Genomic DNA, 27398 nt, shown 5'->3' on the forward strand with positions numbered 1-27398 from the left:
GACTTAAACATCAAAATAGTGTATGTCCTAAATTTAGTGTGTCACAAACTTTCTTCTAGTTTTTATATCCTTATATTTTTTTTTCTCAATAAAATGCTTAGTTGGGAACAATCAAATGATTTCTTTTATATGGAAGAATATCAGTTTTCAAAAGATAGTAGGACAATGCCACAATATTTACATACAAGTATTGCCTAAATAAGTATAAATTTAAGGATCTCCAGATTCCCAATGTGCAAGTCAGTGGGGTTTTATGTTTTATTTGGGATGTACCCAACACTACTCATGTGATTATAGGCATAGGCAGGCATATTAGTACATCATGGAGTTTCTTAGGTGGAGTAATTGAACATCTGGCTAATCTCCTGCACATCCCTTATATGCAAGGATTAAAGCTGGCTTTGCTACCTTGGCATCAAAGTGGCTTGGAGTGTACTCCTTCAGTTCACAGTGTTTTGATTTGAATGAATAAAGCACTCTCGATAGACTCTTTTGGAATGTTTTTTGTTTTGTAAATTGTACACTTGGAGTGGTGAGCTCATTAAAATTAAATTATTTGAAGGTAGATAGTGCATTCCCAGCCACTCAGATGCAGGGAAAGGTTAGGAGGTTTAAATCTAGAGGAATAAGCTGATCTGTGCAACACATCCCCAGGATAAGTAATTTTTTTCTTTTTATTGTGAAAAAAAAAAGGAAGAAGAATGACAGGTTCTTTCAAGGGAACTATGGTTAGTGTAGTGTGAGCAGAAATGGATAAGAGCTGAAAGGAGACAAAGACTTTTAACTATTGTAAGAGGAAGGACATGCAATGACAGGCAATAGAAATATTTATCAAAGAGAAAAACGAGCATCTGCTTTATAAGAACAGGAAAGAAAGGACTTCCCAAACTGTTTGCCACATAAAGGACTGGAATTCTCTTTCTAGTCTCAGATCTTGTCTCTTTATTTTTCTGTCTCAGTTTCTGCTATGAGGTCTTTATGTGGGGAAAGACATAAAGCTCTTAGATGGAAAGTTGGTTGTGTGACCTAAATAAGCATACTGTATTCATTCATGAGAGCTCTTAGTACATTCAAAGAACGTCAACTCCTGAGGTCCTTGACCAAATGGCTGATGTGGGTCTTTGGGAAAAAGAACTGTTACAGCTGAGAAAATAAAGGGATACGTTAAAGATAGTGAAGTGCAAAAAAAAAAAAAAAAGAAGTAAGAGAGGAGAGAAAAGAAAGACAGGCATGGAGAAAAAAAAGGAAAAGAAAGATGGCAGAAATGGAGAAGCAAATTAGAATTAAAATGTTAGGCAGAATGAAATAAAGCATCAGGGAAGGAGAAAGGTCTAAAATAGGAAAGGAGAGAAGAAATACTCAGTTAAAACAGTCAATCTTGTCAATAAAGTACCAGAGCATCAGGCAGAACAAAAGCAAAATGGTGTGAAGTCATTTTGATTTATAATATGAGAAAAAGAGAGAGAGAGAACAAAAATGGAGAGACGAGTACCAAAGGACTTTCCTCTTTAGCATGTTTCCACATCGCATTTATTTTCAGGCGTTCTGTGTCTCTGATTTCTTTCCCTCCCATTCCTCATTTCGTTCTCCAACAAGCTGTGGAAACAGGTCTTGCCAATTTTGTGACTCTGAGTGAAATGAATTCTAGCCCTATAACAACCCTCTCTTTCTTTTGCTTGAGTGAGTAGGTAACAGGTTCCTCTGACTTCAGAAATTGTTGCCACTTGTTTTCAAGTTACCAAATAGGAGTGGGGGTAGAAGCAGGCAGAGTTGATTCTAGTAACGGAGATGTAAGGAACAAAGATTTTAGTTAGTATTATGAAGTGTAGTATATATTTCAGACTTCATATTATAAGCAGCTGTCCTAACTACATATGATCCTTAAGAAACATCTTTTCAATTGCTTGTCCCTTTAAGAAATGTTTCACTTTCCCTCAAAGCCTTCAGAAACACAAAACAAGTGGGGTTTGTTGATTGAGTAAATAGATATGCAGGTTACCCTATAAAAAAGGGAGCAGCAAACCAGAATAATTTGATAGAATAGTTTTAAATTGAGATCTCTAAAGTTACTTCTGTGCTGTGTGTTGAAGTGTTAAAGTTGTTAGCATATTTTAAAAATGTAAAAGTCACACATTAAAGAGCTAATCCATTTTTTTTCATGAAGATGTACTTGCTTTATGTCTAGCTCTTCTATTCAGAAACTAAAGGGTTTTTTTTTCAGTTATATACTCACAAAAGGCATTTTAAATCAAAACTGTCTATCCACATTCCACTTTTATATCTCTGAGGGCCAAAAAATATTTTCCTTTGATTTTGTTCAGGGAAAAAATCCTACCCAGGCTAAAATCTTGTATGTCAAATCTAATCTCAAAGTGAGTTATGAACTGCAGATAATAAGGCTTTGTATTAGTGGAAGCATGGTTATAGCCCTTACTATAATATGATATCTCTGGTTTCAATTATACTTTGCACAATGCAATATATCTTCAGGAGCATCTCATGTAATTAATCAGGTAGTGGTGTAATGCAGACTAGAATAAGGAGAAAACATAATAATAATAATGAGGAGAAAAAAGGCATATGTCGTCTTACAGAGATGGAGAGGGATTTTATTAGTCATTTAGTGAGAGCAGCTCTTTCCAGGTGCCAGCAGATTAGTGCATGCTGGTGTATGGAAATTATTCTTCAGCATTCTATTTTTGTCCCTCAGTGAGCAGAGTTTAAAGTTGCTCTGGAATTACACAGAGAAGCTATACATGATTAATACAAAGCAAAATTGATTTAAAATAAATTACTACTGCAGACCTCTTTTCACAGAGTTTCACTTTGGTCCTGGCATGAAAGGTGGTTTGGGTTTGGTTTTTTTTTTTTTCTGTAAAATGGATTTTATCAATTAAGATCAAAGAGCTGTAGAAATCAGAGATGGAAAAAAAATCTAGTCAGGTCTTCTATTAGTGCAAGAACATTTTCTACAGTGTATTTCTCTAATACATAGTCAAACTTCTCTTTCAGTACTTCTCCGTTCTTCGGTGAAGGGCTTCCACTGTTTCCCATAGCAGATTATTTCGTAGTTAGACAAACTTTCTTTATTCCCGACAGCATCTCTAAAAGTTCCTTCATTTTTTCCTATTTTTTCTGAATTACAACTTTTCAGATTTTTCTCACACCAGCTTTGTTTATCAGTGTTTATATCCTTCTGAGGTTTCTGAACAAACTTCTCTGTTTGCCTCTTCTACAGCCAGTGTTTAAACAAGCTGTATCACTCTGTAATCTTTTCCCCTTGACCCAGTGCTGTTAACCCTTTCGAAGTTCTTTTTGCTACTCTCATCTGAAATTTCACCAGTTTACAGGCATGATTTGGCTTCTGTCAGTTTAGAGCACCAATGCAACTCACTGGAGTTGTTCAGAAAGGGCTATTAACATCCTTGCCCACTTAAATGGACACTTGATCTTTTTTTTTTAATCATTTGTAATTGTGCATGGATTGCAGTTCACTACTTACCCATACCCTGCAGCTTTTTCAGAATTATCTGAGCTAACTCCCTGACAATAAATAATTGCATGTAACTTCAGCTTTTTAGGCAGTCCCTTTGTTAGTTACCCTTGCAGGTCTTCAGCATTAGGGCTCTTCAGCTTGGAAAACAGATGACTGAGTAGTGAATAGGGAATGATTATTCATACTTCCTATAGTATAAAAAAAAAAGAAGCATAAAAAAAAAATGGCAAAGGAATAAGCAACGTGGGTGGGGTTTTTTGTTTTTTTTTTCTTTTTGTCACACTATGCATATTTAAATTGTGAAATTCACTACCTTAGCACATTATGGATGTCAAAATTAGGAATAATTGTAAAACATTATTAGACTAATGGAATAATGTAAAAAAAAAGTTATTAAGTTCAACAGAGTAAGCTCCTCCTAAGGAAATTTCTAAACCACTGAAGAACTAAGGAGGGTATTGCAGCAGAAACACCACTTTTCACTTGCCTTTCTCTATACCATCCCTGAAGCATCACTGCAGAACCTGGTCAAATACAAAATACTAAATGAGGCAAACCATAGGTGTTATCCTTTACGGCCATTCATTATTTATCATCTACTAACATTAATACTCAAGTGGATCTCCAACTGATCTGTGAAAAGAACACCAGCTTCCAGTTGTCTAAATTCTCAGTTTTGCAGGTGGGTAAAAGAAACAGCTTTTTGAAAAGAGATGTACTGGTGTGACCAGTTCAGCAGCTCATTTGGTGCAAGAGATTATTTTCCTCCTTACTCCATTTCACTCAGCTGCTGGCTTTCATTAATTTTAATTGTAGAATGAGCTAGATGGTTGATTTCTGAAAGCATTTAGGTATGTGTGGAAAATCCCATTTTTCTCAGCCAAAAGAGACACAACAAGTAAACTCCATTTAATTTAAGGAAAAAAAAAGTATATATACAATCACAATTAAAGTGTTGATTAGCATTATTTAAGCTTGTTGAATATCATACAGAAACTAGAAGAAAAATTTAGTAAAAAGACAACTTCCAATTGGGACCAAAGGAAAACTTCCATCCTCATAAATTAAGATACTCAATGATTTCATGCTTTTGAATATGTTCCCTCTCTCAGAAAATAACACATTTCAAGGTAATGATGTAGTAGCCAGCAGGACCAGATCATGTACCTAATGGTGTCAGTAATAATATTGCAGATGACTTTCAGTCATGCAGGATCATATGCATAACAAACATCCTTTGTTTTTCAGAAATTCACATAACTTCACTGCTACAGCTTGAACCTGTGGCAGTTACATACATATGTTTTAGGAGCATAGGCTCTGACAGCATTTCTGCTATATTTCACCGCGTGCAGCCATGGAAAAAAGTGAAGCACAAGCACAGAACAGATATTCTTCACTATATACATTTAAAATAAAGGTATTTCTGATAGATTATTGTTGAGCCCTCGAAAAATCCTCACTGAGATAAACCCGTGCTATGACCTGTTTGGTCGTAACTGGTGTGATCTAACAGCAAAATTGCAGTAGTTACAACTTTCTGACAATAGTACAGTTAAATATGTTGCAGTCTGTTAGGTAGGTCTTTTTACCATGTAAACAGTGATGGGATTATCTGGCTTCAAAACCTAATAATCCAGCTATGCCAAGAATATTTTCACTGTGGTCAAGCAGACTTAAGGCAAACTACAAATGCTCCAATTTTATAAATCACAGTATCTGGCAAACTACACATTTCTTCCTAAATTTTCCATATTTTTACTTAAGATTCTCAGTCAGATGGTTCAACGTTATCAGGTTTATTACTGAACTGTAGCTTAAAAACAGCTTTTTCAAGCATTTTTCAAAGCTGCTCCTGCAAACTTCACCTCATTATCTCCTGTACAAGTTTATTCTTTTGTAAATAATCACTGAGCCTTTACAGTGGTAGATGTGCTCTAATTGCACCTTAAAAATAGATCCCTCTTCATTAGGGATACGTAGATTTTTTCAGGTGCTGGTTTACTGTGGAGTGATGAAGGCCTATGTCAAAGGTACACTTGTGCCATGGCCCCTTTAATGTAAGTGAGAAGTAAGAACTTATCTACTTTAACAATTTAGGCATAATGTCCTCATATTTTTCTTACCTCTGAGACCTTTGTTGTTTCCATGTTTTCATGCTACTTATTTTTGTGGAATTGTTCAATTTATTTTAAAATATCCTCTTTTAAGTGTGCTAGGCTAATTAAAGATAGCTTCTCCAAAGCTTGCTGTTGTTGGTTGATTTTATTGCTTTATAGACTGTTCTTTTATGCTGCCTCCCAGCTCTTGAGGCATCAAAGTATGTTGACAGTGCTACAGTGATCTTCATATTATTGTGGATTGGAACATCAAAACTTTACTACAAAACCAGACAATATGTCAGACAGTGGTGTTATCAAGGGCTCAGAGATCGAACATTTTCCACTTTCTACAACTGAAAGACTTGTAAAATTATTCATTTCAACTGCAGGAAGACAGAACAGCTTACTAAAACCTGCATGTTTGTTAAACCAAACAAAACCAAAGTCTAATGAAGTCAGTAATATTGTTCATCTTGACTTGATGGGTTTGATTTGTGTCTCACTGCAGAAATAAGGTGCAATTTCAAAGGTTCATTCACCATGACTTAAAGCCGTCCTGTCCTACCACAAAAATTAGGGTTAAATTGTAGCAGCAAGCCTTTTTCTTTTCTTTGGGTACTTTTCCCTTCCTTTAACTCTCCTTTCTGAATGAGAATGTATCTTTTCTTTCAATTCACATGTTCTTTGCACTCTTTTTTTTTTAGCTTTTCCAAGCTTTGTTTCTACATCTTTTTAGTCTATTGCAAGACATTCAATTTTCAACCTTAGGAGAAAAAAGATATTTTTATCTCTTCTTATAGTATTTCTGCTTCTTTCTGATGAAATTTCACTTTGTAATTGGTTTCTTTTAGAATCTGTAAACAATTCTTTGCTAAATTACTTGTGATATGTCTAAGCAATCATATTCTGTTGCATTGTATGCGATTACTTCACTAGTAAGTCATTCTTGCTTTATATCAGATGCTTTGAATCAGATCTGTCATAAGTGTAAAACAAAACCATTGCTTTCTTCATCCAGATTGTCATTGCAAACAAACAAGCTGAAGCTATGAAAAATATAAATGGCTTTGGCTTGATTTTGCTATCATTTATTCCATTAAAATCAATGGAGTTGTACCAATGTAAGCCTGATGTAGGAAAGAATCGATTTCTGTATACCTATAAAAATCTAAATCATAGATACGTATAAATAGCTGTGTAAAAGTATATATATATTATGATAATTTGCAAATACCACAGAAAGTATAGAAATAGATATATTTTATACACCAACAGGTTCAATTGTATGCAAATAACATGCGCAATATGCATCCCACTGAAATGTAGTCTAGTTTATGTCAGAGAAAATAATATGATACTAGTCTGAAAACCTGTATGCAAAGTCATGCATTAATCCTAAATTATCAAGATAAAATCTACAACCTCTCACAGAATACCTAATATATATCTAATAGGAAAACAAGAATGTTATTTAGACTCGCTAATATGATTTGGTGAATAGTCCCCTTGTTAATACAACCTCTTTTTTTTTCTTTCTTTTTTACTGCTTAATAGAGAAGAAAATCACGTTATTCGGACCTTGACTTTGAAGTAAGTTTTACTGAATTATTCCTGATTATTAAAAGTATTTTCCTAAAAGTAAATGTGAAGTGTTCATTTTGGCAGATTTTAGCCTTCTGAGATAGTAGATGTCATAGGGTTGTTCAGCTGGTACTGTACAGAACACAATGAGCAATTCATTAAAACTACTTTGGTGCAACTTGTTTGTAAAATATTCTGAGATCAAATTGCCATATTGCAAAATTAACCATCATGGTTTCAGTTTTTAAATTCTCTGCCTCTTCATTTTCATCTGTTTTACTTTCTTTCTTTCTTTTTTTTTTTTTTTTGTTTTGCTGGCTATCTATCTATTGAAAAAGTGTGACAAAGTCAGGCCACATTGTTGCAGAAGGTTGCTTTCTTCAAGAGATTCTCAATCATTTGTTCTACCTCTCTTTATTAAATACTAATTTACTGGCATATGAGTTTCACATCAAATATGATTATGAATGTGTCAAATTTTGAAGGATGAAGTACTGCTGTTGTCAAAGCCTATGGATCACATACTAAAAAAAAATCAAGTTCACATAAAGTTCTTCAGGTTGAATAACCACCATTTCAGACTTGGATCCCATTGAATGAGAAGGTTTGGTTGTGCTAGTTAATGACCACTTTGTTCTACCTCAGTCAGTATCATTAAGTCTCTTAGAGTTTTGCTTATTTGAGGTTTTTTTCTCTACTCTCTACCAGAAGCAATACAGTGGTTAGTTTTCAAAGGGGTGTTGATAATTTATGGATTTGGGTTTTTTGCGTAGATTGTCTGTTCATACGTGCTAATAGTTTGATACAATTCATTATGTGTATCCCCAGAGAAGTTAACAATCATAATATTTGCATGGAACCTACAGATCTCAGGCTAAACCTTAACACCCATTGATCAACTATTACTTTACCCTCTCTGTTTGCATAACAAAAGCATTTTTTGTTATTATTTGGACTGTAAGCACAGCACATGTACTTTCAGATTTTAGATTCTAGTTCATAGAGAAGAAAGAGGCAGAACTAGCAAAATGCAGCCATAGCAGTGGTTAGAGAAGCCTTGCAATGAGAGAAGGGTTTGCTTTGGTGACCTGCTTTTGCTGAAATGCTGACCTTTCATGTCTGATTGTGTTTTCTTTCTGGTTTAACATCATGCCTTAATCTGTTATGTCATTTTCCCCCAGAGAGTATAGTTACCTTAAGCAGTAAGTGTCTCAAATAGTCACCATGCAAAGATTCATGTAATAAGTTTAAGGAAAATAAAATGAAAATATTATCCTCAATATGCTTTAGGATAAAGGCATAGAAAGGATAAGAAAAATATGAATTAACAACAAAATTCTGATGAGCAAGTAATTCTAAAATTAAATGTAAGCAATACGAACAGAAGTTTTATAATTATAGTGATATAAAGAATACTGACTTTTACTGTTCTTCAGTGGAAGGTAGGAATATTATGCCGCTCATGATGAGAACATTTCCTGTGGCAACAGATACTAAAGCACCCTTCCTGTCACTCAGGAGAGCATAATCCAACACCAAACAAAGACCAGCAATGCTCTACACATTCTGCTCTCAAGAATCAGGCCTCCCGTTACATATTTTATTTTGACTCACATAGTATATTTAAGATGCTTACACCTTTTTCTTGTCTTGTTTGTAGCATTGTTGCTCAATGGCCTAATATTTTTAGAAGTATGATTAAAATTCAGGAAAATATAGTAGTTCGTAAAAATTGAAGGATGGAGCCATTGGGAGTCACTGCAGATGAAATAAGAGCTGCAATGATACTGTGCCAGTTGCTGCTGTGTTTTAGAAGTACTGACTCAAACTAACTCCATCTCACCTCCCCTTTCTGTGGTTCTTCTGATTAAGTCTGTGGGCTTTCCCTGTATTCTTACACATAGTGTGGCTGGCTGGCTGAGGTAAAGCAAAATAAAAAAGTCATAAAATGTTCAAATAGCCACTCAGATTGCTTTGCTCAGCAAGGCACACTGATGAATGGAATTGAGACAGTGTTGTGTGGCCAAAACACTGCTACTCTGATACTTCAAAGCAGCTTGACTGCAAAATAGAATAGAGCCTGGAGGTGAGGTCGAGCTAGAGTTATTGGCTGTGCTACTTAAACATTTAACATTTTCTCTGCTTTGTCTGTGACAGTGCCAGCTGGCACTCTCTGAGACAACGTCTTTCTACAGTTCTGAGGATAACAATGCTATGGATGTCTTTCTGAGGATAACAAATGCTAAATATACAGCATGGACAAGACTGTGTCAAGCTTGGCTCCCTCTGTCCTTTTCCTTTTAACACACTCCCAGCCATCTCTACATGCTCAATCTTTCACACATGTCTGTATATCCATACAAGACAAACTCTTAGGCTATGCCTATCTTATTAAAGACAGACATTTGGGGAAATATTCCTGGATGCCAAAATGCCAGTTTTTATATGGATGAATTTTTAGAATGATCTTTGCTATTTTAGTCTGGATCATCCTTGTCTCTCCAAATGGTTCTTGAAATGTCCTTAGGGAACCAGTGCCACCTAGGTACCATTCACAATAAGCAATTTAGTTGTAGGCTTTGTATTTTGGAGACTAAGAGAATTTTGTAGCATTCATGGAGAACATTCCATGCAGATGGTGCCCAAGAATGGTCTTGGACATGTTTGACTTACTACAGTAGAGTCACAGTTTCATTGTTTAAAAAAAAAAAAGACCGTGCTAGTGGGCTGCAATGCAACACTCACCCTAGTATAGACAATTTGAAGTAAAAACAAAGAAACACGTGAAGAGCAATTTTTGTTTCTAAGAGCTGCAGTTGAAACTCTAAGCCAGCTGCTACATAGTGTGAACACAGGCAGACCATGACTGTACACAGTACCATAAAATAGTCTCTGTCCCTGTTATCTTAAATATATGTAGAAATACAGATGTAGTTTTAAGGGCCTTTGCAATGGATTATGAATACTAAAAGTCCTGTGACTGCTGGGTGATGTTATAGAAAGCTCTCTAATATCTCCAGTCAAAGGAAAGAGAGAGAGAAAAGGATGACATCCAAACTGGCCAGCCCTTATCATAGATCATAGAGAGGAGCCTCTCAGGAACTGGGCCACCTGTATCTCGTTTTCCATTTTAAAATAGTTTACTGTTACATACTTAAATTATCCCTTTATGTAGAAAAAAAGAAGACAGACTGTAACACACTGAACTTAGACTGTAGGCAGAAAGTATTACTGATAAATAATACACTGTCCACATATCTTGCGAAACACTGACTAATCTATTTGAACTTCGAGGTTTGCTAAAATTAACAGTCAACATGCAAACAGCTTTACAGCTTTTTCTTGCTATTACCAAGTATTAATTAAACTCATTCATGCAGTCTGGTATCCAAAACATGACCAAAATTCCTAGGTCTGGGTGTTTTGGATCCCTGCTGCTGCTGGCTGTGGTAACCCCATCTAAGTGCCCTCCAGTTCCAGTAATGATGTTCTATTTTCCCTAAAGCTGGACAGGTAGCTTTTTCATGAAGGCTCAGCACTAATACTGAGCTGTCAGATCAAATAAAAATCATTCTAATTATGGCAAATGGAAATACAGATGCTGTGGAAATTCCCAGGATGACTTTATAATAGATGTGCAGTGACACTTAGAAAAACATACAGGAGAGTTGAACAGTATTATGGACATGCCTTTCAGGATTCAAGATCACAATTACTTTTAAATTCTATGAGAAGGTCTGACTCCTGGATTTCCCCAACAATCCACCCCGCTCTCCTCTTTCTCTGAGGCATTAATTTGATCTACTCTGGTAATACATTTATGCCAAATAATTCAGAAAAGTGCCTTATTACCTTGCTCCCCGGGATTCAAGTAATCTCTGGCTTTTTTTTTTTTTGAGCTCCACACATGAGGGAGAGCAAGGATACACAGGGCAGGTGTGAATACCAGAATGTCTTCTTTGCTTTCCACAGAGCAGTGGACTCTCACCAGCAATAATGCTAAATTGATCATTAATTGCTGGAGCTGTGTTCTTTCAGAATTTCATCTGCAATAGCTATTCATTATAACAACATTACTAACCTGAAGGCATCTCTCAAAGGTGACAATAAATACACCTGCAGGTATAAAATCCTTTCCCATTCCTAAGTTTGGCAAGTGATCATACCTATAACATCTTGAAAACACAGCATGTTTCCATTATAGGGCTGGGAAGGCATTCCCCCATCTGTTCTTTTCACTTAGCTGTTTCACACAATATTTGAGAGAGAGCATTTTTACCTGTGACAATACAGAAAATCTCAAAGGCAAATTTAATGATATTAGTATTGTTGTTATTATTATTAATATTACTACCTCCACTACTGTTATTCGTAAGATTGACCACCACAAATCTTCATGAGAATATTTGTGCTTGAGCTAGAGTTCAGCTAAAACCCTGTCATGACTAAAAAAGGGAGCTGAGTGCAGAGTTAGGTTTGAAGTCCTTCCCATCTTGATGATAGCCATCCATGCTCTGAATCTTCTTCTGAGAGCAGATGCTCATCAGACTAAGGCTTAGACTTTTTGAATCAGACACTTGATGTTAATTGTGAGTAGAGGTAGAAATGTGTAAGAGGGGCGTCAGTCCAGTCTGACCCTGTTTAGGGTGTGGGGCACAAGAGTTACGGAGCCTGCAGGAAAGACCACAAGAAGATGTATGTCTGTAGGCTGGTGGCTAACTCAGGTGCTTCTGGAGGGGATGTGGCATTAATGGGCAAATCCCCAGCTGCCCCTAAAGAAGTGCTTCCAAAGGGCAGCATGAAAACCTCCTTTGCCATCCTGTTCAGGCCTTGCTGTTACTACAGTCACCCTAGTATATACCGGTTAAGATCTCCAGCTCTGTATTTATAAAACCTATGTATTTCTAAGATTGATAAATTGCCCACTTAATAGAGAAAACAGATTAAACCCCCCAAATATATTGTGGATTATTTTCCTCATAAAAGAGGAAGAGTTACCCAACAGCGTACTTTCTAGAAAGGAGATAAGATGATACTTTCTAACAAGGAATTTAAAAGAAGTCAAGAAGAGTTAAAGCTGGAAATGTAAGTTACTGCACCTTCAGTTCAGATCATTCTTTATAAGCAGTGAGGAGGGGCGGGTGTCAGTGGGTAGGAATTATGGGATGGAAGCCAGAAAAACACAAAGCAACCAAAAGATGCATAGGTACATATGCATACCAGTCATTCTGCTATTAAGAATAAAATTTAAAGCCTTTTTTTTTCTGGCAGACTTTCCACTGCAAGTGTTTAATTTCTCCTCCCACCTGCCTCTCCTCAGGAATAATGCAATGAACTGAGTAAGACATTTGCATTATTCATATTTGCTATTTAATGAGTTCTTGGGTACACAATTCAGAAAAATATCAGAAAGTAGCATTCTCTGTGTTCCTAACCTTCTATTAAAAAGTTTCCAACTGGAGATACTTGTTCCACAGTCATATGCTATTTCCTGCTTTTAGAGCCAGTATTTTAACCCACCAAATCTGCTTTATTCACTTCAGCACGTCTCCTTATTTCAGCCAGTAATAAACTTTGAGGCAGAAATTTTCTTCTTAAAATTCCGTGTATATTAAATTTGCTACATATCGCTGTCTACCATTACAGCAATAGCTTAAAAGAATCCCTAGGAAGTCACTTGAGTGAAACTTCCCTCATAAATTTAGATCAGCTATCTCTAGTTCAATTATGTTTTGCAAGGAGTTCCTCACCAAATCCTGCAAAATTGTTTCCCTTATTCACCCCACAACTCCTTTTAAGTTAACAGGTCTTTAATTGCTTGCTGTATCTCATGTCTCTTTGTGAATAATGTTGCCAATTTCCTGTTCCCAGAAGTGAAACAAGTTCTCAAGCTGAGGGGTAGCTTTATTAAGGACGATACGGTTATTACAGCAGAGCAGTAAAATGCCTGGCCAAGAAAGCAGCCACATGTCATTAAATTTATAAACACAGAATGGAAATGAGAGATAAAATTTAAAATTGATATTGGTAAAGCATTACTTGAGGGTCAGCTACTACCACTCAATTTTCAAAGGTATTAACCCAGACTTGGCAGAAGCCTTGCTTGCTGGGAAGGGTCACACTCAGGCACTGCATACAGGAGTTTGCAGAGTTTGTCATGTACAACACCAGGGAAAACCAGGCTTGACAATTAATGCGTGTGCATAGAGGCTGGTGTCCTGCACCTTTTATGTCAACGTTACTGGCTGCTGCCCTGGCTGTAACTCAAGTTCAAGCAGTTACAAAAGCTTAAGAAGAGCCAAGCTGAGCCCGTCTGCTGTTGTACTGAGGTGACTCCTGTCCCCCATGTACTCAGACCACAGAACCTTGAGACTGGTTGAACAGTAAGCAGCCTTCATCTTTGCTCCAGAGGCCAGTCTGAATCCATACCTGAGCGTGAACTTATTTGCAAACAATGAAGATGGCAGGCTTGACAGTCCAGGCTTGAAAACAGGCTTCACTCTCCATGTAGCTGCCAAGGTAGATAGATGGCCAAGGGTCTCCTCCAACTGGGGGGGCTGTTTGAGGCCCCTACCTCTTGCATAGGAGTGCTGTATAGTTAGTTTTTGTGGAAGAGTGCCCTGTGCATGGGCTAGGAGGGTGGTTTCCAATTGCCCAGTCTATGACATAAGAAAGCAAGTAAAATTGGAAAACTATGCCTACTTTTCTTAATATGAATGCCATTTCTACTGCATTTTACAATGATCTGAATGACAAGATGTCTAATTAAAAAGACATAATATTGGGGGCTTTTCCATTTTGGGCCAAGATTTCTGAGTTCAGTGTTCTCATTAAAATTATTCCAGTAGGGATCACTGCAAACTGCTGTTGCATTCCTATAGAAATTAAAATATTAGCATCCATGCTGAAAACAGAAATTCTAGAAAATATTCCTAATGTGCAAGAGAAATATCCTTCTGAGAAACTGCCATCACTTTCAAAATACTTCTAGGCTAGCATAAAACCAGTGTCCCTTAATTTCAGCAATTCAATAAGTCGGGTAAAAACAGTCTCTTGTACACAGGAAAAACATTAAACGAAGCAGAGAGAAGGCTCAGTGCAATTCACTTCCATTGGTTGAGTCTATAGGGAAAAGATGGCCCTGACAAATTCAATTTATGTTATTATGTTGGGGAAAATAATGTTTCTCTTAAAAAAGCCTGGATTAAATTATAAATATAAGCAATTATGTTCCATTTTGCAGAAGGTCATGCATACAAGAAAGAGACACATGGAATTGTTTCAAGAGTTAAATCAGAAATTTCAGACTCTGGACAGATTTCGGGATGTACCAAAATCAGGCAGTATGGTAAGTTTTCCTTCTTACATATTTAAAATATGATGGATCTTTAACAACAACAAGGAAACAAGAGACCTTTGAATCCAGTATATTTCCTGAGAAGACCTCACTCTGTGCTACCTTTAGATAGCCTCAGAAACCAGAACAAAAGATATTTTCAGTAATCTATGATGAGACTCATTAGGTTTTACAACTAGACCATAACTAACTCACTGACATCATTATAGATGACAAGTAACTGAACTGTAGGGAACACATTTCAAATCTGTATGTGCCTACCAAGTCTAAAGGACTTTATATAGAGAAAGCAGCTTGCTAATGTAATTTGGCCAACAAGGCTTTTCCTCTAGCTAGGCAAGCAGATATTAAATTAGTCACTACAAACAAGTTGAGCTAGATTCACCTATACATGAGATGGTTCAGAAAGCACACAGGGTCTCTGTAATGCTGTGTCTGTTCCATAATAGGTTTATAAATATTTACCATGGGAAAAGCAAAAATTAAATCATCCTCAGTTGACTTTGCTATCATCATAATTCAAATTTATACACGTACACTTATACACACATGCATAACACCCTGACTACATCTGATAATAAGAGCAAGGAAATAGTTGATTCTGCCTAATTAAAACAGCTAATTTAGTGTGACATATTTGTTAGCAGTAATATTATGATTAGTAATAATTTTATATATAATTTTATCATGTGAAAATTGTATATTAAATGGAACTGAGCTAGAATCGCTGTATTCTATAACTTTTTCAGAAGAGCTGCTCTCAGACATGAAGAAGAGGTATTAAGCAGATGTGAGAACAGTGGATTTACATCATTTACATCATCTTAATCCAGCAGAAATTTGGCCCTGATTCTTTGATGAACCTTTAGCTGTGATATGTGTTATTTTGCTCCCAGTTCTCGTTCACTCCCCCTTCTAAGATTTGCTGTCATGTAAAGTTTGCATTTGCCCCTCTATTTGAGATTTGCTGTCCATGTAAAGCTTGAGCTTATTCAAAATCTCAAAGAGAATCTCAGTGGAAGAGTTATGTTTACTCTGTTTCGCATCGGCGCTATGTTTTTGAAAAGTCTGCTAATAAAAGCTGTCTAGAGGAATGGTCTATCTGTAAGACACTCAGAGAGTGATCCGGGTACCTAAATATAGGCATCTCAGGCTATTTTAGACAGCCTCAAGTGTCTTAGTCTACAGCACGATACAGGCAGTGATGACACAAGTCTCAAGGGAGATCTGCACCTTTCATTAAAGGTAGCTGGAGATCAGGCAGAAAATCCAAAGGCATGTAAAATGGTGCAGAAATGTTAGGTTTTGGCAATTAAGCCAACACGTTGCAGGAGAAATCACAAATTAAATTGCTCTTAGTCCATAATGTCTTTTACCCTGTAAAATTTTGCATTCAAAAAAAAAACTCATTCAGTAGAGAACCAGCTTTCAGCCTGTTAATCCTAATATACATGAGCTCATCAGCCTGTAAAGCAAGGTGGCTCTTACAGCATTTTCAAGGAGTAGGTTTCCATGGTTCTGTCATGCACCTGCCCCAATTCAAAATCGAGCTGGCCCTCTCTGTTTGAAACCACTCCATATTTCAAGAAGCAAGCTCTTCTCAATTACCTTCCCTTCTCTTCTACCACTTTTCTACACAACTGTTGATGGCTATTGGTACTGGATCACTTGGCCATTCCTCACGTACATTGGTTCTTGTGAAAGAAAGGGCATAGCTGGCAGCTCAGGTGAGGAGCCTGCCAAAGTGTTGATTGTTCTCAGAGAAGGAGTCGCAACGGTGCTGAACATCCGCCAGCCTGGCTGCCTGCAAAGCCATTTCCCCTCTCTGGCTTCTGCGTCTCATGAGAGCATATTAGCGATCAGCCTTATAAATGGAGAACACATTATTTCATCCTTGGTTTTAATTCTTGTCTCTTTGGTCTTCAGGAGAACTCAGCACCAGGCAAGGCTCCATGGGACAGTTTCAAAACCACAGGCGACTACCAACACTATACGACGATAAACGTATTAGACACAGAGGCAAAAGATGCTTTAGAACTCAGACCAGCAGAATGGGAGAAGTGTCTGAACTTGCCTTTAGATGTGCAAGAAGGTGACTTTCAAACAGAAGTTTAACAAAAACAAAAACAAACTGAGCAGAACAAAAACAAAACAAAAATAATTAATTGCACTGACAATAAAGAGACTTTGGGAATCCTGACTCTCCTGTCTGAACATTGTGACTATTTTATGTCAGGCTCTTCCTGTGCCAAATGTCAGTGGTTTTTTTTCATACAGTGTATTCCCACTAGTGCAGCTAGTGGAGAACCAGGTGTACAATTCTTACCATCGTGTGTTGTAAGTACCCGTGGAATGGATTTGTAAGGTAATCTTTATAGATAAACCTCAAGCAACGATTCATATTGTAACAGCTTCATTTGGTTTAGTTTTCAAAAAACTTCACCATGAAGCACAATGTATATATTTATGCAGTTTTTAAAGTTTATAACAGTCTGTTTGGCCATTACTACACTTTTTACTTTATAATATAAAAGCAAAGTTTTTGTCATTAAATGAATGTCTGCTGAGCTACATTCTTCATTGCTTTAAATGCAATAAAGTAATAATCTCACTTTTATATGAATAATATATTTCACATCTTTATTATTGCAGTTTTCTCTGGAAAGCTCAGAGTAGCTTTCTCTGCTGCAGCTGTGTATAAAATATTTAAAATGTTGTATGGTGTAAATAAACCTTTGTCTACATATGAGTTTCTTAGTGCATTTTATTCTGTATTGGTTTATCTTAAATTTGCATATTTATAAAAGTTTCTTTAAAAACCCACATACTGAATATATATTTGGAGTTTTAACAGTATGTTGTTCTAGCTCCTGCAAAGAGTTTCTGAAGTATATTAGTAGGTTTGTATAGCCATTCTGCTTTTTCTTAGGTGTTCTTTAGTGACAATGTGCCATATAAACTAGACTTGTCAGAATACTGTTACAATTGTTCTGGTTTATAAGAATTTTTGTTTTGTTGCAGAAAGACAAGTAATGAAAAATAAGTTTCAATGCACAGTACCCAATGAAAATGTTGATTCAGAATCATTACATCTTGTTCATGGTCTTGTTGCTGTATAACAAGAAGAAAGAGTTAAAGATAAAAAATTCTGACATATTTTAGACAAAAAAAAGAAGAGTGTGTTTCATATTATAAATCAAGAGCAGAGCATGATTTATGTTGAAAATACAGTTAAACACTTAGGAATAGAAAGACTAAATCCCCCTTTCTGTGCTTAGAGCCACCACCGAAATCAAGAATCAAACTTCCTAACACCAATGTAGCATTAAGAAGCAGGCATTCTTTATTGCGGCACCGGATGCACGGGGGATCACTCCACCTAGCAAACATGGCTTATCACATGTGAAACAAAGTTTATATTATATAGAAACATACATATTCATTATAATTCCCAGAATAATAATGCATATTCAAAACAATTCTTTGAAATTATTATCATAAACTCCCCTCACCGTGCTTGCTTATTAAGTCTCTCCAGGGGTCTCTGGTGGTCTTCCAAGATCCTTGGTGGTCATGCAGGTATGTCCTTTAATTGACCCCTTCTTATGGTCATGCGTGATATGACCTTGCTTGTTTTCTTCTCCATGGTGTATTGTTCTCCCTCTCCATGGTGCGTGGTCTCTAACCACAAAAATCTGGTATCTGTGATATGCTTGACCACCCTTATTTCTATTCTAGCCCAAATCAACTATTCTAATTGGTTAACTATTCCTTGACCTATTGCCAAGATGGGCTGGGGCTGCACTGGGAGCATAGCAGCATATAAACACAACATTAAAGTATTGTCTACCACCTTCCCATTTTTATGTTGATTCTATTTCCTTAGTTACAAAAGACCATACAACAAACTGATCACTTTAGTTACATTCCCTAACAAAACAGAAAATGTGATAATTTCCTAGCGAGGTTCCTATAGTTACTTATTCCAAGCCTAACAATTCTAACTTATAGATTATGCCTTACATTTTTCAGTTTCTTAATCAAACTTAACTCTTCTATTTGATCAAATTTTGATTATTTTCTCAGAATATGTGCAACAGAGCCAAAAGCAGATCTTCGAAATCTCTCCTCATCTACGGCATAGCTGGGGGCTGGGGGAAAGAGGAGGATATCTCAAATCTTCAGATGCTATCTTTCTAGGAAAAAAAATTTCCAAAATTATTTTAGTTCCTGCTGTACAAAATTTAGTATGCTGCAGCCTACTAGCTGAAGAGCTCTCAGAGAGGACGAAAACATGACCACCAATCTGTTTAGGAAGAAAAAAGAGAGAACTCAACCCAGAGCACTGGTAGAAGGAGATCATCATTCATCTCCTGAGAGAAAAGTACTTAGGACTAACATTAGGACCAACCTTCAGGAAAGTGTTTCAGTTTGTAAATCCTTTCTTCAGGCCATAATAGGGCACTTAAGTCATAAAAAGGAACTTTACTTTCCCTACTTTGAGTGAGCATCTCATGCAGAGTGTAGACTTCTCTAATGTAATGCTTCAGCACAAACGCAAAATAACTAGCTGCCAACCTGGTATCAAGTCCATTAACTGCTTTAGATGCCTCGAAGTTAGATGAAGTAGAACTCAATATTTCAATACATCAGTCAATCAGAACTGGCCCTTTATCAAAAGGTTGATGCAGGAGGCAAGACTGGCTATGCAGCCTACTAGCAGCACACCTCTGAGATCAGATAGTGGACCAAAAACCTCTCTCTCTTGATTTATATCAAGTTCTAATCCAAAAGAGGTTTCTTTTCTCTTTGGATAAAGATATAACAGAAACTGCACATTTTTTAAGGATTTCATCCATCTGTCAAGCAGAGCAGATTTTTAAAAAATTATAATTTTTGAGACCAAATCAAGAAGATTAGGCCCCTGAATCCAGATATAAGCTTTAGCATCCTCCTTTATTGATCTAAACATAACAAATGTAGAGCACCTTGGTATTTCAGTAACTATAGTGCAGAGATTCTTTGCATAAGCTTCATATCACCTAAGTGCTGTTCAATAGCGGTCTAGTTACAACTGCAGAAAACTTAGAGTAGGCTGCAAACTTACCCCAGGAAGCATGATAAATTGGTCTACACGCAGTATGCTGCTGACCCAGTTGTGCTGTTATTAATAGCCTGGTTGATTCAGGTTTAGCATTAGCCTGGGTGTTTCACACAGTAGTCACAGATGTATTTTCAGTGTATGAGCAGCAATGTTCAGTGCCTCTTTATTTAGAGCTTGTGCTGCCCTGCCCAGAAACTGCCAGACATTTTTATTTTCCAATAACTTCATATTTAGAAATATTAAGAACATGCTAAAAAACAGTGTATTTTCCTACCGATTTGACTGCTTCATATTAAAGCAGAGTTTATTTTCCCTAAGCAAGATGCCACACATAATTACAGTTTGCTGTTCAGTATCTCTGAAATAGTGCAAGTCAGACTGAACCCAGCAGGAGACTACAAACTCATATGCACTGGCTTAAATCTTGGTAAGGCACTGATGAGATGTTTAGTGTTATATGCAAATAAAAATTTAATCGGAACTCCCTACCTTATACTAGGTGTAGGGATGACAGAGCATTTGCCTGCCAGGATGGGCTGGTGCCACTTGACATGCCCTGTGCTACCTCACCTGGCTTCCAGCTGCAGCTTCAGAAACGTTCAGGTATTTGAGGGCTCAACTAACCAGTGTTGCTGCAGCTGGCACTAGAGTATATTGAGGCAGATGAGCTCAGCCTAGAGTTTATAGAATCATAGAATAGTTTGGGTTGGAAAGGACCTTCAAAGGTCATCTAGTCCAATCCCTCTGCAAGGAGCAGGGACATCTCCAAACAGATCAGGTTGCTCAGAGCCTCATCCAACCTGGCCTTGAATGTTTCCAGGGATGGGTCATCAACCACCTCTCTGGGCAAACTGTTCCGGTGTTCCATCATCCTCATTGTCAAAATTTTTTTCCTGATGTCTACTCTGAATCTACCTCCTTCCATTTTAAAACCATTACGCCTCATCCTTTACCTTGATCCAATTTAAAACACGTATTTTCTAGATGTGTACAGAAAAAGAAAAATACTTTTTTCAGAGAAAGGTGTCATTTTCTCAGCAGTTTAAATACACATCAGTAATTGTAATAAACCATATGCAGTTCCTCTATCTCTGTCTTCCTCTTGCATACATATACAGAGGAAGATTTTTTTTCCTGGCAAGTCAACGCTAAACAAAACATGGCCTGGACTTTTCAGTGTAGGGAAGCAGTGCATACAGGAAATCTACCTGAGCAGCCATAGATCATTCAGGTAGCAGTTCAAGATATCCGTGATTTCACATCCAAGGCTGTGTAAAGGGGTTTGGTGTTGCTGGCATAAAGGCACTAACAAAGTTATTTGCTGCATGGACTCTTGCCAGTGTGATATCATTTAACCCAGAATCTTCTGGGGAGGTAAACTCTGAATTAGTCATTATTGAACTTGAGCTCATGTCTGCAATATCTCTTGGAAAAAAAAGAGGAAGAAGGAAAGAGAGACTAAGTGCTGCTCCAAGAGATGAGAGGAAGAGCAGCAGTGCTACCATGCTGGCACACCTTTCGAGTGCCACAGGCTTGATGTTTGCATATATGTAACGCTAATGACTCCTGATGATTAAGATTTAGGACAAAATTCTAAAAAAAGACACAAACTGATAAGGGTCTTTTCCATTTAATTCACTACTGGGTCTGAATTTCTTCTTCTCTGGGAAATGTTGTCCTGACACTCCTCCTGTAAGAACATCATTTGCTTCTATATGATGGTAAGACATAAATCACTCAGTATTGTTTTACATAGGATTAAACTGGGTTAGTTTTTTTTTAAAAAACAAACAAAATCCCAAGGAAACAAAAAAGCCCAAGAGCCAAGCTGCACCAGGTGAAATGTTCTCTGATGCTCTGGCTTGTTTCCCATAGTTGCTAGGCAATGCTGTACTCAGAGAGCAGATTAACAAAAGGTCTGCTTCCTGCTTGGAAACAGGCATCCATCTGTCACAGCATCAGCAGTGTGCTTTCCTTCGGGTTATGCAAAAGGATATGGAAATCTCCATTAGCAATCAGCAGATGGAGACATAGTGTATTGCTAGTAGACTTTCAGTTCCTCAGGCGTTAGCTGGAGGCTGTGCTGTATCAGAGATACAGAGATAAGCCACAAGGCAGTTTGTGTGAGCAAACATTATTTCCCCTCTCTCAAAAAGTGTTATAGGGCTCACTTGTGCAATCAAGCCTATTCTCATGTGCTGAGAGAAGTAAACAGAGATGTATCCAGTGGAATACGTATTTGGAGAACTGTGATTTGTTCCAAGCAAGGTCTCAACCAGTGCAATGCTATAATCTTTTCTACTTACTTTTCTGGAAACATCTTTCTTTGCAAGGAAAGCAAAAAAATCCTCAGTAAGAGAAAATCAATTACTGATAAGATAGGAATGACTACTAACCCTAGCACTCCTGCTGAAATGTTCTGCCCATTAATTACAATTGTAAGGTAAAGAAAGAGCCATTTATCTGGTTTTGAGAAAATTGTCTTTTAGATAGGCTGCATTGGACCATCCTGTGGCAATGAGTTACACACATTAACTACACTACAGTACTGCTCCTCTTATTTGTTCTGAAATAGCTTCGTTTTATACTTCATTATTTCTTATGAGGAACAGTTAATAACTTTTACCAATTCAGCTTCCTTATTGACTATACAGGCTTCTGCTATAGGCTCTACAGTTACCGTTTTTCAGGATTACAAACCTACACTTAGTTAGTCCTCATGTGGAAGTCCTTCCCTGATTTCTAGCATCCTTGTCCCCTTTACAACTTCTCCAGGTCTGCTAAAGTTCTTAAATAATTCTCAGTAAATCCTGAACTCATTAGAGTATTCTGTTTGATCTCTGAAGAAAAAGGTAAAACTAAACCAGGAAGCTTCTAAAATTCCTCTTCATCCAGTTGGGGGGGGGGGGTGGAGAAAACTAAAAAATACCCAAATGTTAACTTTTTTATCCATCCATTTCATGGAAAATACATGACCATCTCTTTGAGCAAGAAATGAGCACCAGGTATCTTAAGTTATTGTCTTGACAAGTGGACTTCAGTAATTTATTTTCTGCTGCTCCTTCTCTCTGGTGCTTCGAACGTAGACTTTCTTCTTAAGTAGCATTGCTGCAGCAAGACTGGTAGAGAGTTATCTACAGTCCATTGATTGGGTTTTACAGTCAGAAAGTGAGCAGGGACTATATGAATTTTTTAAGATTGAAAGATTGAATGGTAGTTTTTTTTCCCATATCCTGAAAGTGTATGGAATTCTAAGCTTTTTTTTTTTTCCCGTTTTTGTAACCCCCTTTCCTCCAGCTGTGTGTTCAGAGTGACATCCTTTGACTTGCTCTCTTTTTTAAAACTTCGAACGGGCACATGAGCCAGGGAAGGGATTGGGAGCTGCTGCTCATGACTGTTCATCCCTGTGACTAAGAGTTAAGCATCTGTACCTCAAGAGAGGAGGGATTTAAGAAACAGCTCTATTCTCAGAGTTTTCTTGTTGATTAGCTCAGGCAGGTATTTGAAAGCCCAGCTGGAGATGCCTACTTCTTTGCATGCACAGTATAAGCAGATAATGTGCCTTTTCAACATACGGAGTCAAGCTTAGGAAACAGGCACTTAAACCTTACATGATGCAATGTTGTCCATCAAAAAATCCATGTCCTTTCATGGATCAAACCCTTAGGAGTTGAAATACTTGTAAAAATCTGATTCTCAGAATCCAATTTTAAGAACAGCAACAACCCAGTGTTTTTTTCCCATCATCAATTCAATGATTTATTGCATTATGTCCCTAGGCTGTTGACTCACTCAGGAAATTGCAAAAGGTGATGCCTGAAGGACCTGATAGCATAAAAAAGAAACAGGAATTGATTAGTATGCATGTTCAATTTCTTATTCAGTGTCCCCTTGGACCTAACCACTTTATTTTCTGCTCTGCTTAAGAACTGTGTATTAGGAAAAGATTTTCAGAGCTCTGGTTTTAGCAATTAGCTTCTTAAGCAAGAATTAGCTACGGTTTGTAAAGACAGATAGGTAGAATCCTTTCTATTTAATTTAGAATTCTAACTAAAACACCATCTTGCCAATAATACAAGCACAGAAATCTGCAGAGCAATCTAACTCTGCCTATCATAGCTGTCTAGGTTCTTTCTGTAACATAAGGAAAAAGGGAGGCACCTCTGAAGCCCAGCTAGACCCAGCCAGTTCTCTAAGTTAAGTACTAACATCTTTCCATTGATTGCATAGAGGATTTAAAAGCCCTTGAGGGCAATAAAATTCTTCTAAATTAAGCACCAAATTTAGCTAGATTTAGTCATTAACATGTGAGCTAATGACTAAGCTCCCATTACAGTCGGTGGAGAACCAATCAATACAGTCAACAGAGCCTAAAGACCAATTCAGTTTACCCATTATACTAGAGGAAGGATGCAGTTAATATGACATGTCCTATACCTTTTGAAACATCTGCATGGGGATTGCAGATACAAAAGGAAATGTAAGGGAGACTTACACCCTCTAGTCCAAGTGGTACCCCAACCCACACCTGAAATTATACAAGACTCTTGTGTTTGGACAGGTGAATCCAGCTCCAGGGGAAGCTTTTCTGAGATGCTTTAGGATATCCAGCCTGCAGTTATCACTCCAGAAAGACAGGGGGTTGTGGGTCTTATGGCAGGTTTGCCAACTTGATATGAATCTCGTAGGTATCCTCACTACTACACATTGCCACTCCTTACCCAAAATCCACCGCGCCTGCTCCTTTTCTGAACATTTATGTCCATGCCTGGAGGAGTCATGGAGCCAGGAAAATTACAGGAAAATTTGAGCTGGTATTAGATTTCAGCCATAAATATTTGATGTAGAATACGAATGCTTGCTATACTGACCTGGCACTACAGTCTTTCTCACTCAAGAGATTCTCCTAACTATGGGGCAATAGTCAAGCTACTTCTTTTTTGTGTTCTTCTGGGCTTCTGGTGTTTTTATTTTTGGTGACACAAAGGCTAGACTTGAATTGAGATGACAAATGTGTTTACCAGAGATACTGTCTGATCCCTTAACTTCCAGCCTTTTTCTGAAAGTTAGGAGGTGGTGGTTCAAACCTTTCTAAGATGAGTAGGACAGGGAAGCTTTCCAGCTTCCTCGTGGTGGCTTCTGACCAGCAGATAATAATGCAGGAAAGAAAAGATACTCCCACTCTCAGAGCACATAAAGTGAGGGTTACAGCAGATAAAAAAAAATCTGCCTCAGCACCATCCTTTGGTTATAACGTGATGACTATCTTTTGGGGAGAATTATCCAACTGACTAAAAGGTGTTATAATATTTATATATATTACAAGTGAAAACAGAATATTTAACTTTGACATGCAAATTTATATAGAAATTTTGTTTTCTAAAAAAGCTCATTACAAAGATATGTATATTGAATTTAAAAAGATTTAAAGTATATATTTTTTTTTTAATTTACCATTGCCACCCTAGACCCTGTGTTCTTCTAAAACTAGGACAGTAATAAAGAAATTTATTAAATTTGGTAGGGGAAAGCAAGATCATTCACTTCCTAGCAATTAATGTTGGCATAGCAAGAGGTTCTCTATTCTAATTAAGAAACCTATTTGAGGATGACAATTTTTGTATAATGCTTCAGGATTTCAAATCTTAAGAAATGAGCATAGCAGACCTCCAAAAGCTAGAAACAAAATGTCCATTCTTCGTCACAGAACAAGTTTCAAAGACAGGGTCCAGTTTTTGCATCTGGATAGGGGGTTGTGACCTGTGTTAGAGAACCAAGTATGAAGACTTCTTGTTCCATTTTCAGTCCACCTAAAATCACACAGTGCTGCAGAGCTTTGGAAACTCCAACAATCTGAAGACACCAGAGAGCTTGTCGCAGCTACAGAATCAATAGCATATTTTGTGTTGAGTATTAGCTGGTAGGTACTTGGAAACAAAATTTGGACTTTCAGGTAATTTTTTTGTGTTTTTACTGTTTTGGAAGTTCAAATCCATAGCATTTACTTCCAATATTGGCCAGCTATATGCCACAGCTGCAAAGACATATCAGCAAATAAAGACATAAACAGATGACTTTATAGAGAGGTATCGTTTCCTAAAGCTAGTCCCTAGAGAATTATTTTCTCAAGAAAAGGTATAAGCCAAAGGTTACTAATTAAAAAAAAAATGTTTTACAAGAAATTCAAGAAAACAAATATCTGCTGGGAAGCTTGCTACTTGTCTTTCCCTCTGATTTCCTCTGAAAAAATAAGGATAAAGAAGCAAATCTGAAGCAATTAGCCTATGATCCCAGTCAGAGGATCATAGGCTAATCATAAGATCATAGGAAGATCCAGGTTGGAATGACCTGGAACAGCTGTTACCTGTGTCCCGCTCCCAAGCCACCTCTTCTCCAGGCTGAACAAGCTCAGTTTCCTCACTCCTCCCATCCTCAATGCAAGCGCTCCAAACCCCAATCATCTTGGCAGACATACCCTACACTTGGCCCTGTTGATTAGTGCTGCTGAGCCCAGAACTGGACATAGTATTCTAAAAGTAATCTAACAAGTACCCTTCCCTCAATCTGCTGGCTGTGCTCCTGACACTGTTGGACATCTCTGCTGCACACTGCTGTTAGCCCTTGTCTCCTGTCTCTCTGGATGGCAGTCCTGCTTGGAGGTACCAACTGGTTGCCCCAGTTTGGTGTCATCTGCAAACCTTATGAGAATGCATCACCTTGCACCTTTGACAAATGCATTTATTATCTAAACCCACAATCCCGCTGAGCCCCATCACCCACCCATTAGTTTACCCACCATTCACTGCCATCCCATTAGCATCCTAGCTTCACAGAATCATAGAATAGTTTGGGTTGGAAGGGACCTTTAAAGGTCATCTAGTTCAACCCCCCTGCAAGGAGCAGGGACACCTTCATTACAATCCTTCTAACAAGACCAAAAAATACCAGCTTTTGCCGTTATCACACCTTCAAAACATTTTGGTTCTGCAAGGATGGAACTGAGCTAATACTTGGAATTGAACAGGCTGCAGCCTGCAGCAGCTTCACTGCTTGAAGATCTCTTCCATGGAATAGACAAAAGTATTGAGCATGTGAGATTATTTGAGGAAACCTGTCTGAACACAAGTAAGTATTTGGGGTAATTAAGTAGCTGTTGCCATACCAGCTGCTGTATCAGGAAATGCTTGTCAGCTTGTGTCCACATTAGACTTTATCACACAGACCAAAGATAACAGAACATATTTATCTTTCTTTAATGACTGTGTTTTGACTATTGTGACCTATGCTGTGATTTAGATATTGATCTTAGTCTTTAATAGGATAAATATTGATACAGCTACAACTTTTGTCAAATTTACAGGTTGCTTTTCTACACAAGTTTTGTGGCCTGTAGCTAGAAGACTAGTTTTAGCATTCATTGAATCACTGACTAAGAAAGATACCTTTTTTATAGTGAAAGTGAATAATTAAAGTCTTCAGTCTACCAAAACATCTCTTTTAAAAAATACTAACCACTTATTAAAAATTAATGATAAAAACATGTATGAATGATATTTCAGGATAGTAGTATATTTACTTTCAAATATAGATAATGAACATTTTTTAATAATATTTTAACACAATCATTGTGTTATCTTGTTATTAGCCATAATTGACTATTGGATTACCTAAAATGAAGGTAATGACACATTAATTCATTTTACTTGTTTTCTTGTCTCTGAGGAGGAGGGTGAGCATACCTCATACTGTCCCACTACT

General features: G+C 37.3%; 1 protein-coding gene across 2 annotated transcripts in view; it reads left to right on the forward strand.

The window, feature by feature from the left end:
* ADGRB3 (adhesion G protein-coupled receptor B3) overlaps positions 1-17280 on the forward strand; it is a 468567-nt gene extending 451287 nt beyond the window's left edge. Inside the window, exons 29-31 of one of the 2 annotated variants that reach the window (XM_086744847.1) lie at positions 7153-7188; positions 14423-14527; positions 16463-17280. In XM_086744847.1, the coding sequence (XP_086600973.1) occupies positions 7153-7188; positions 14423-14527; positions 16463-16651 (330 nt within the window). In that variant the 3' untranslated portion in view covers positions 16652-17280. The remainder of the gene's footprint in view (positions 1-7152; positions 7189-14422; positions 14528-16462) is intronic. The other variant, XM_086744848.1, reaches the window with a different exon arrangement.
* Positions 17281-27398: the final 10118 nt, after the last annotated feature.

Source organism: Chlamydotis macqueenii, chromosome 3, assembly GCF_036417535.1.
Source record: "Chlamydotis macqueenii isolate bChlMac1 chromosome 3, bChlMac1.mat, whole genome shotgun sequence".
Classification (NCBI taxonomy): domain Eukaryota; kingdom Metazoa; phylum Chordata; class Aves; order Otidiformes; family Otididae; genus Chlamydotis; species Chlamydotis macqueenii.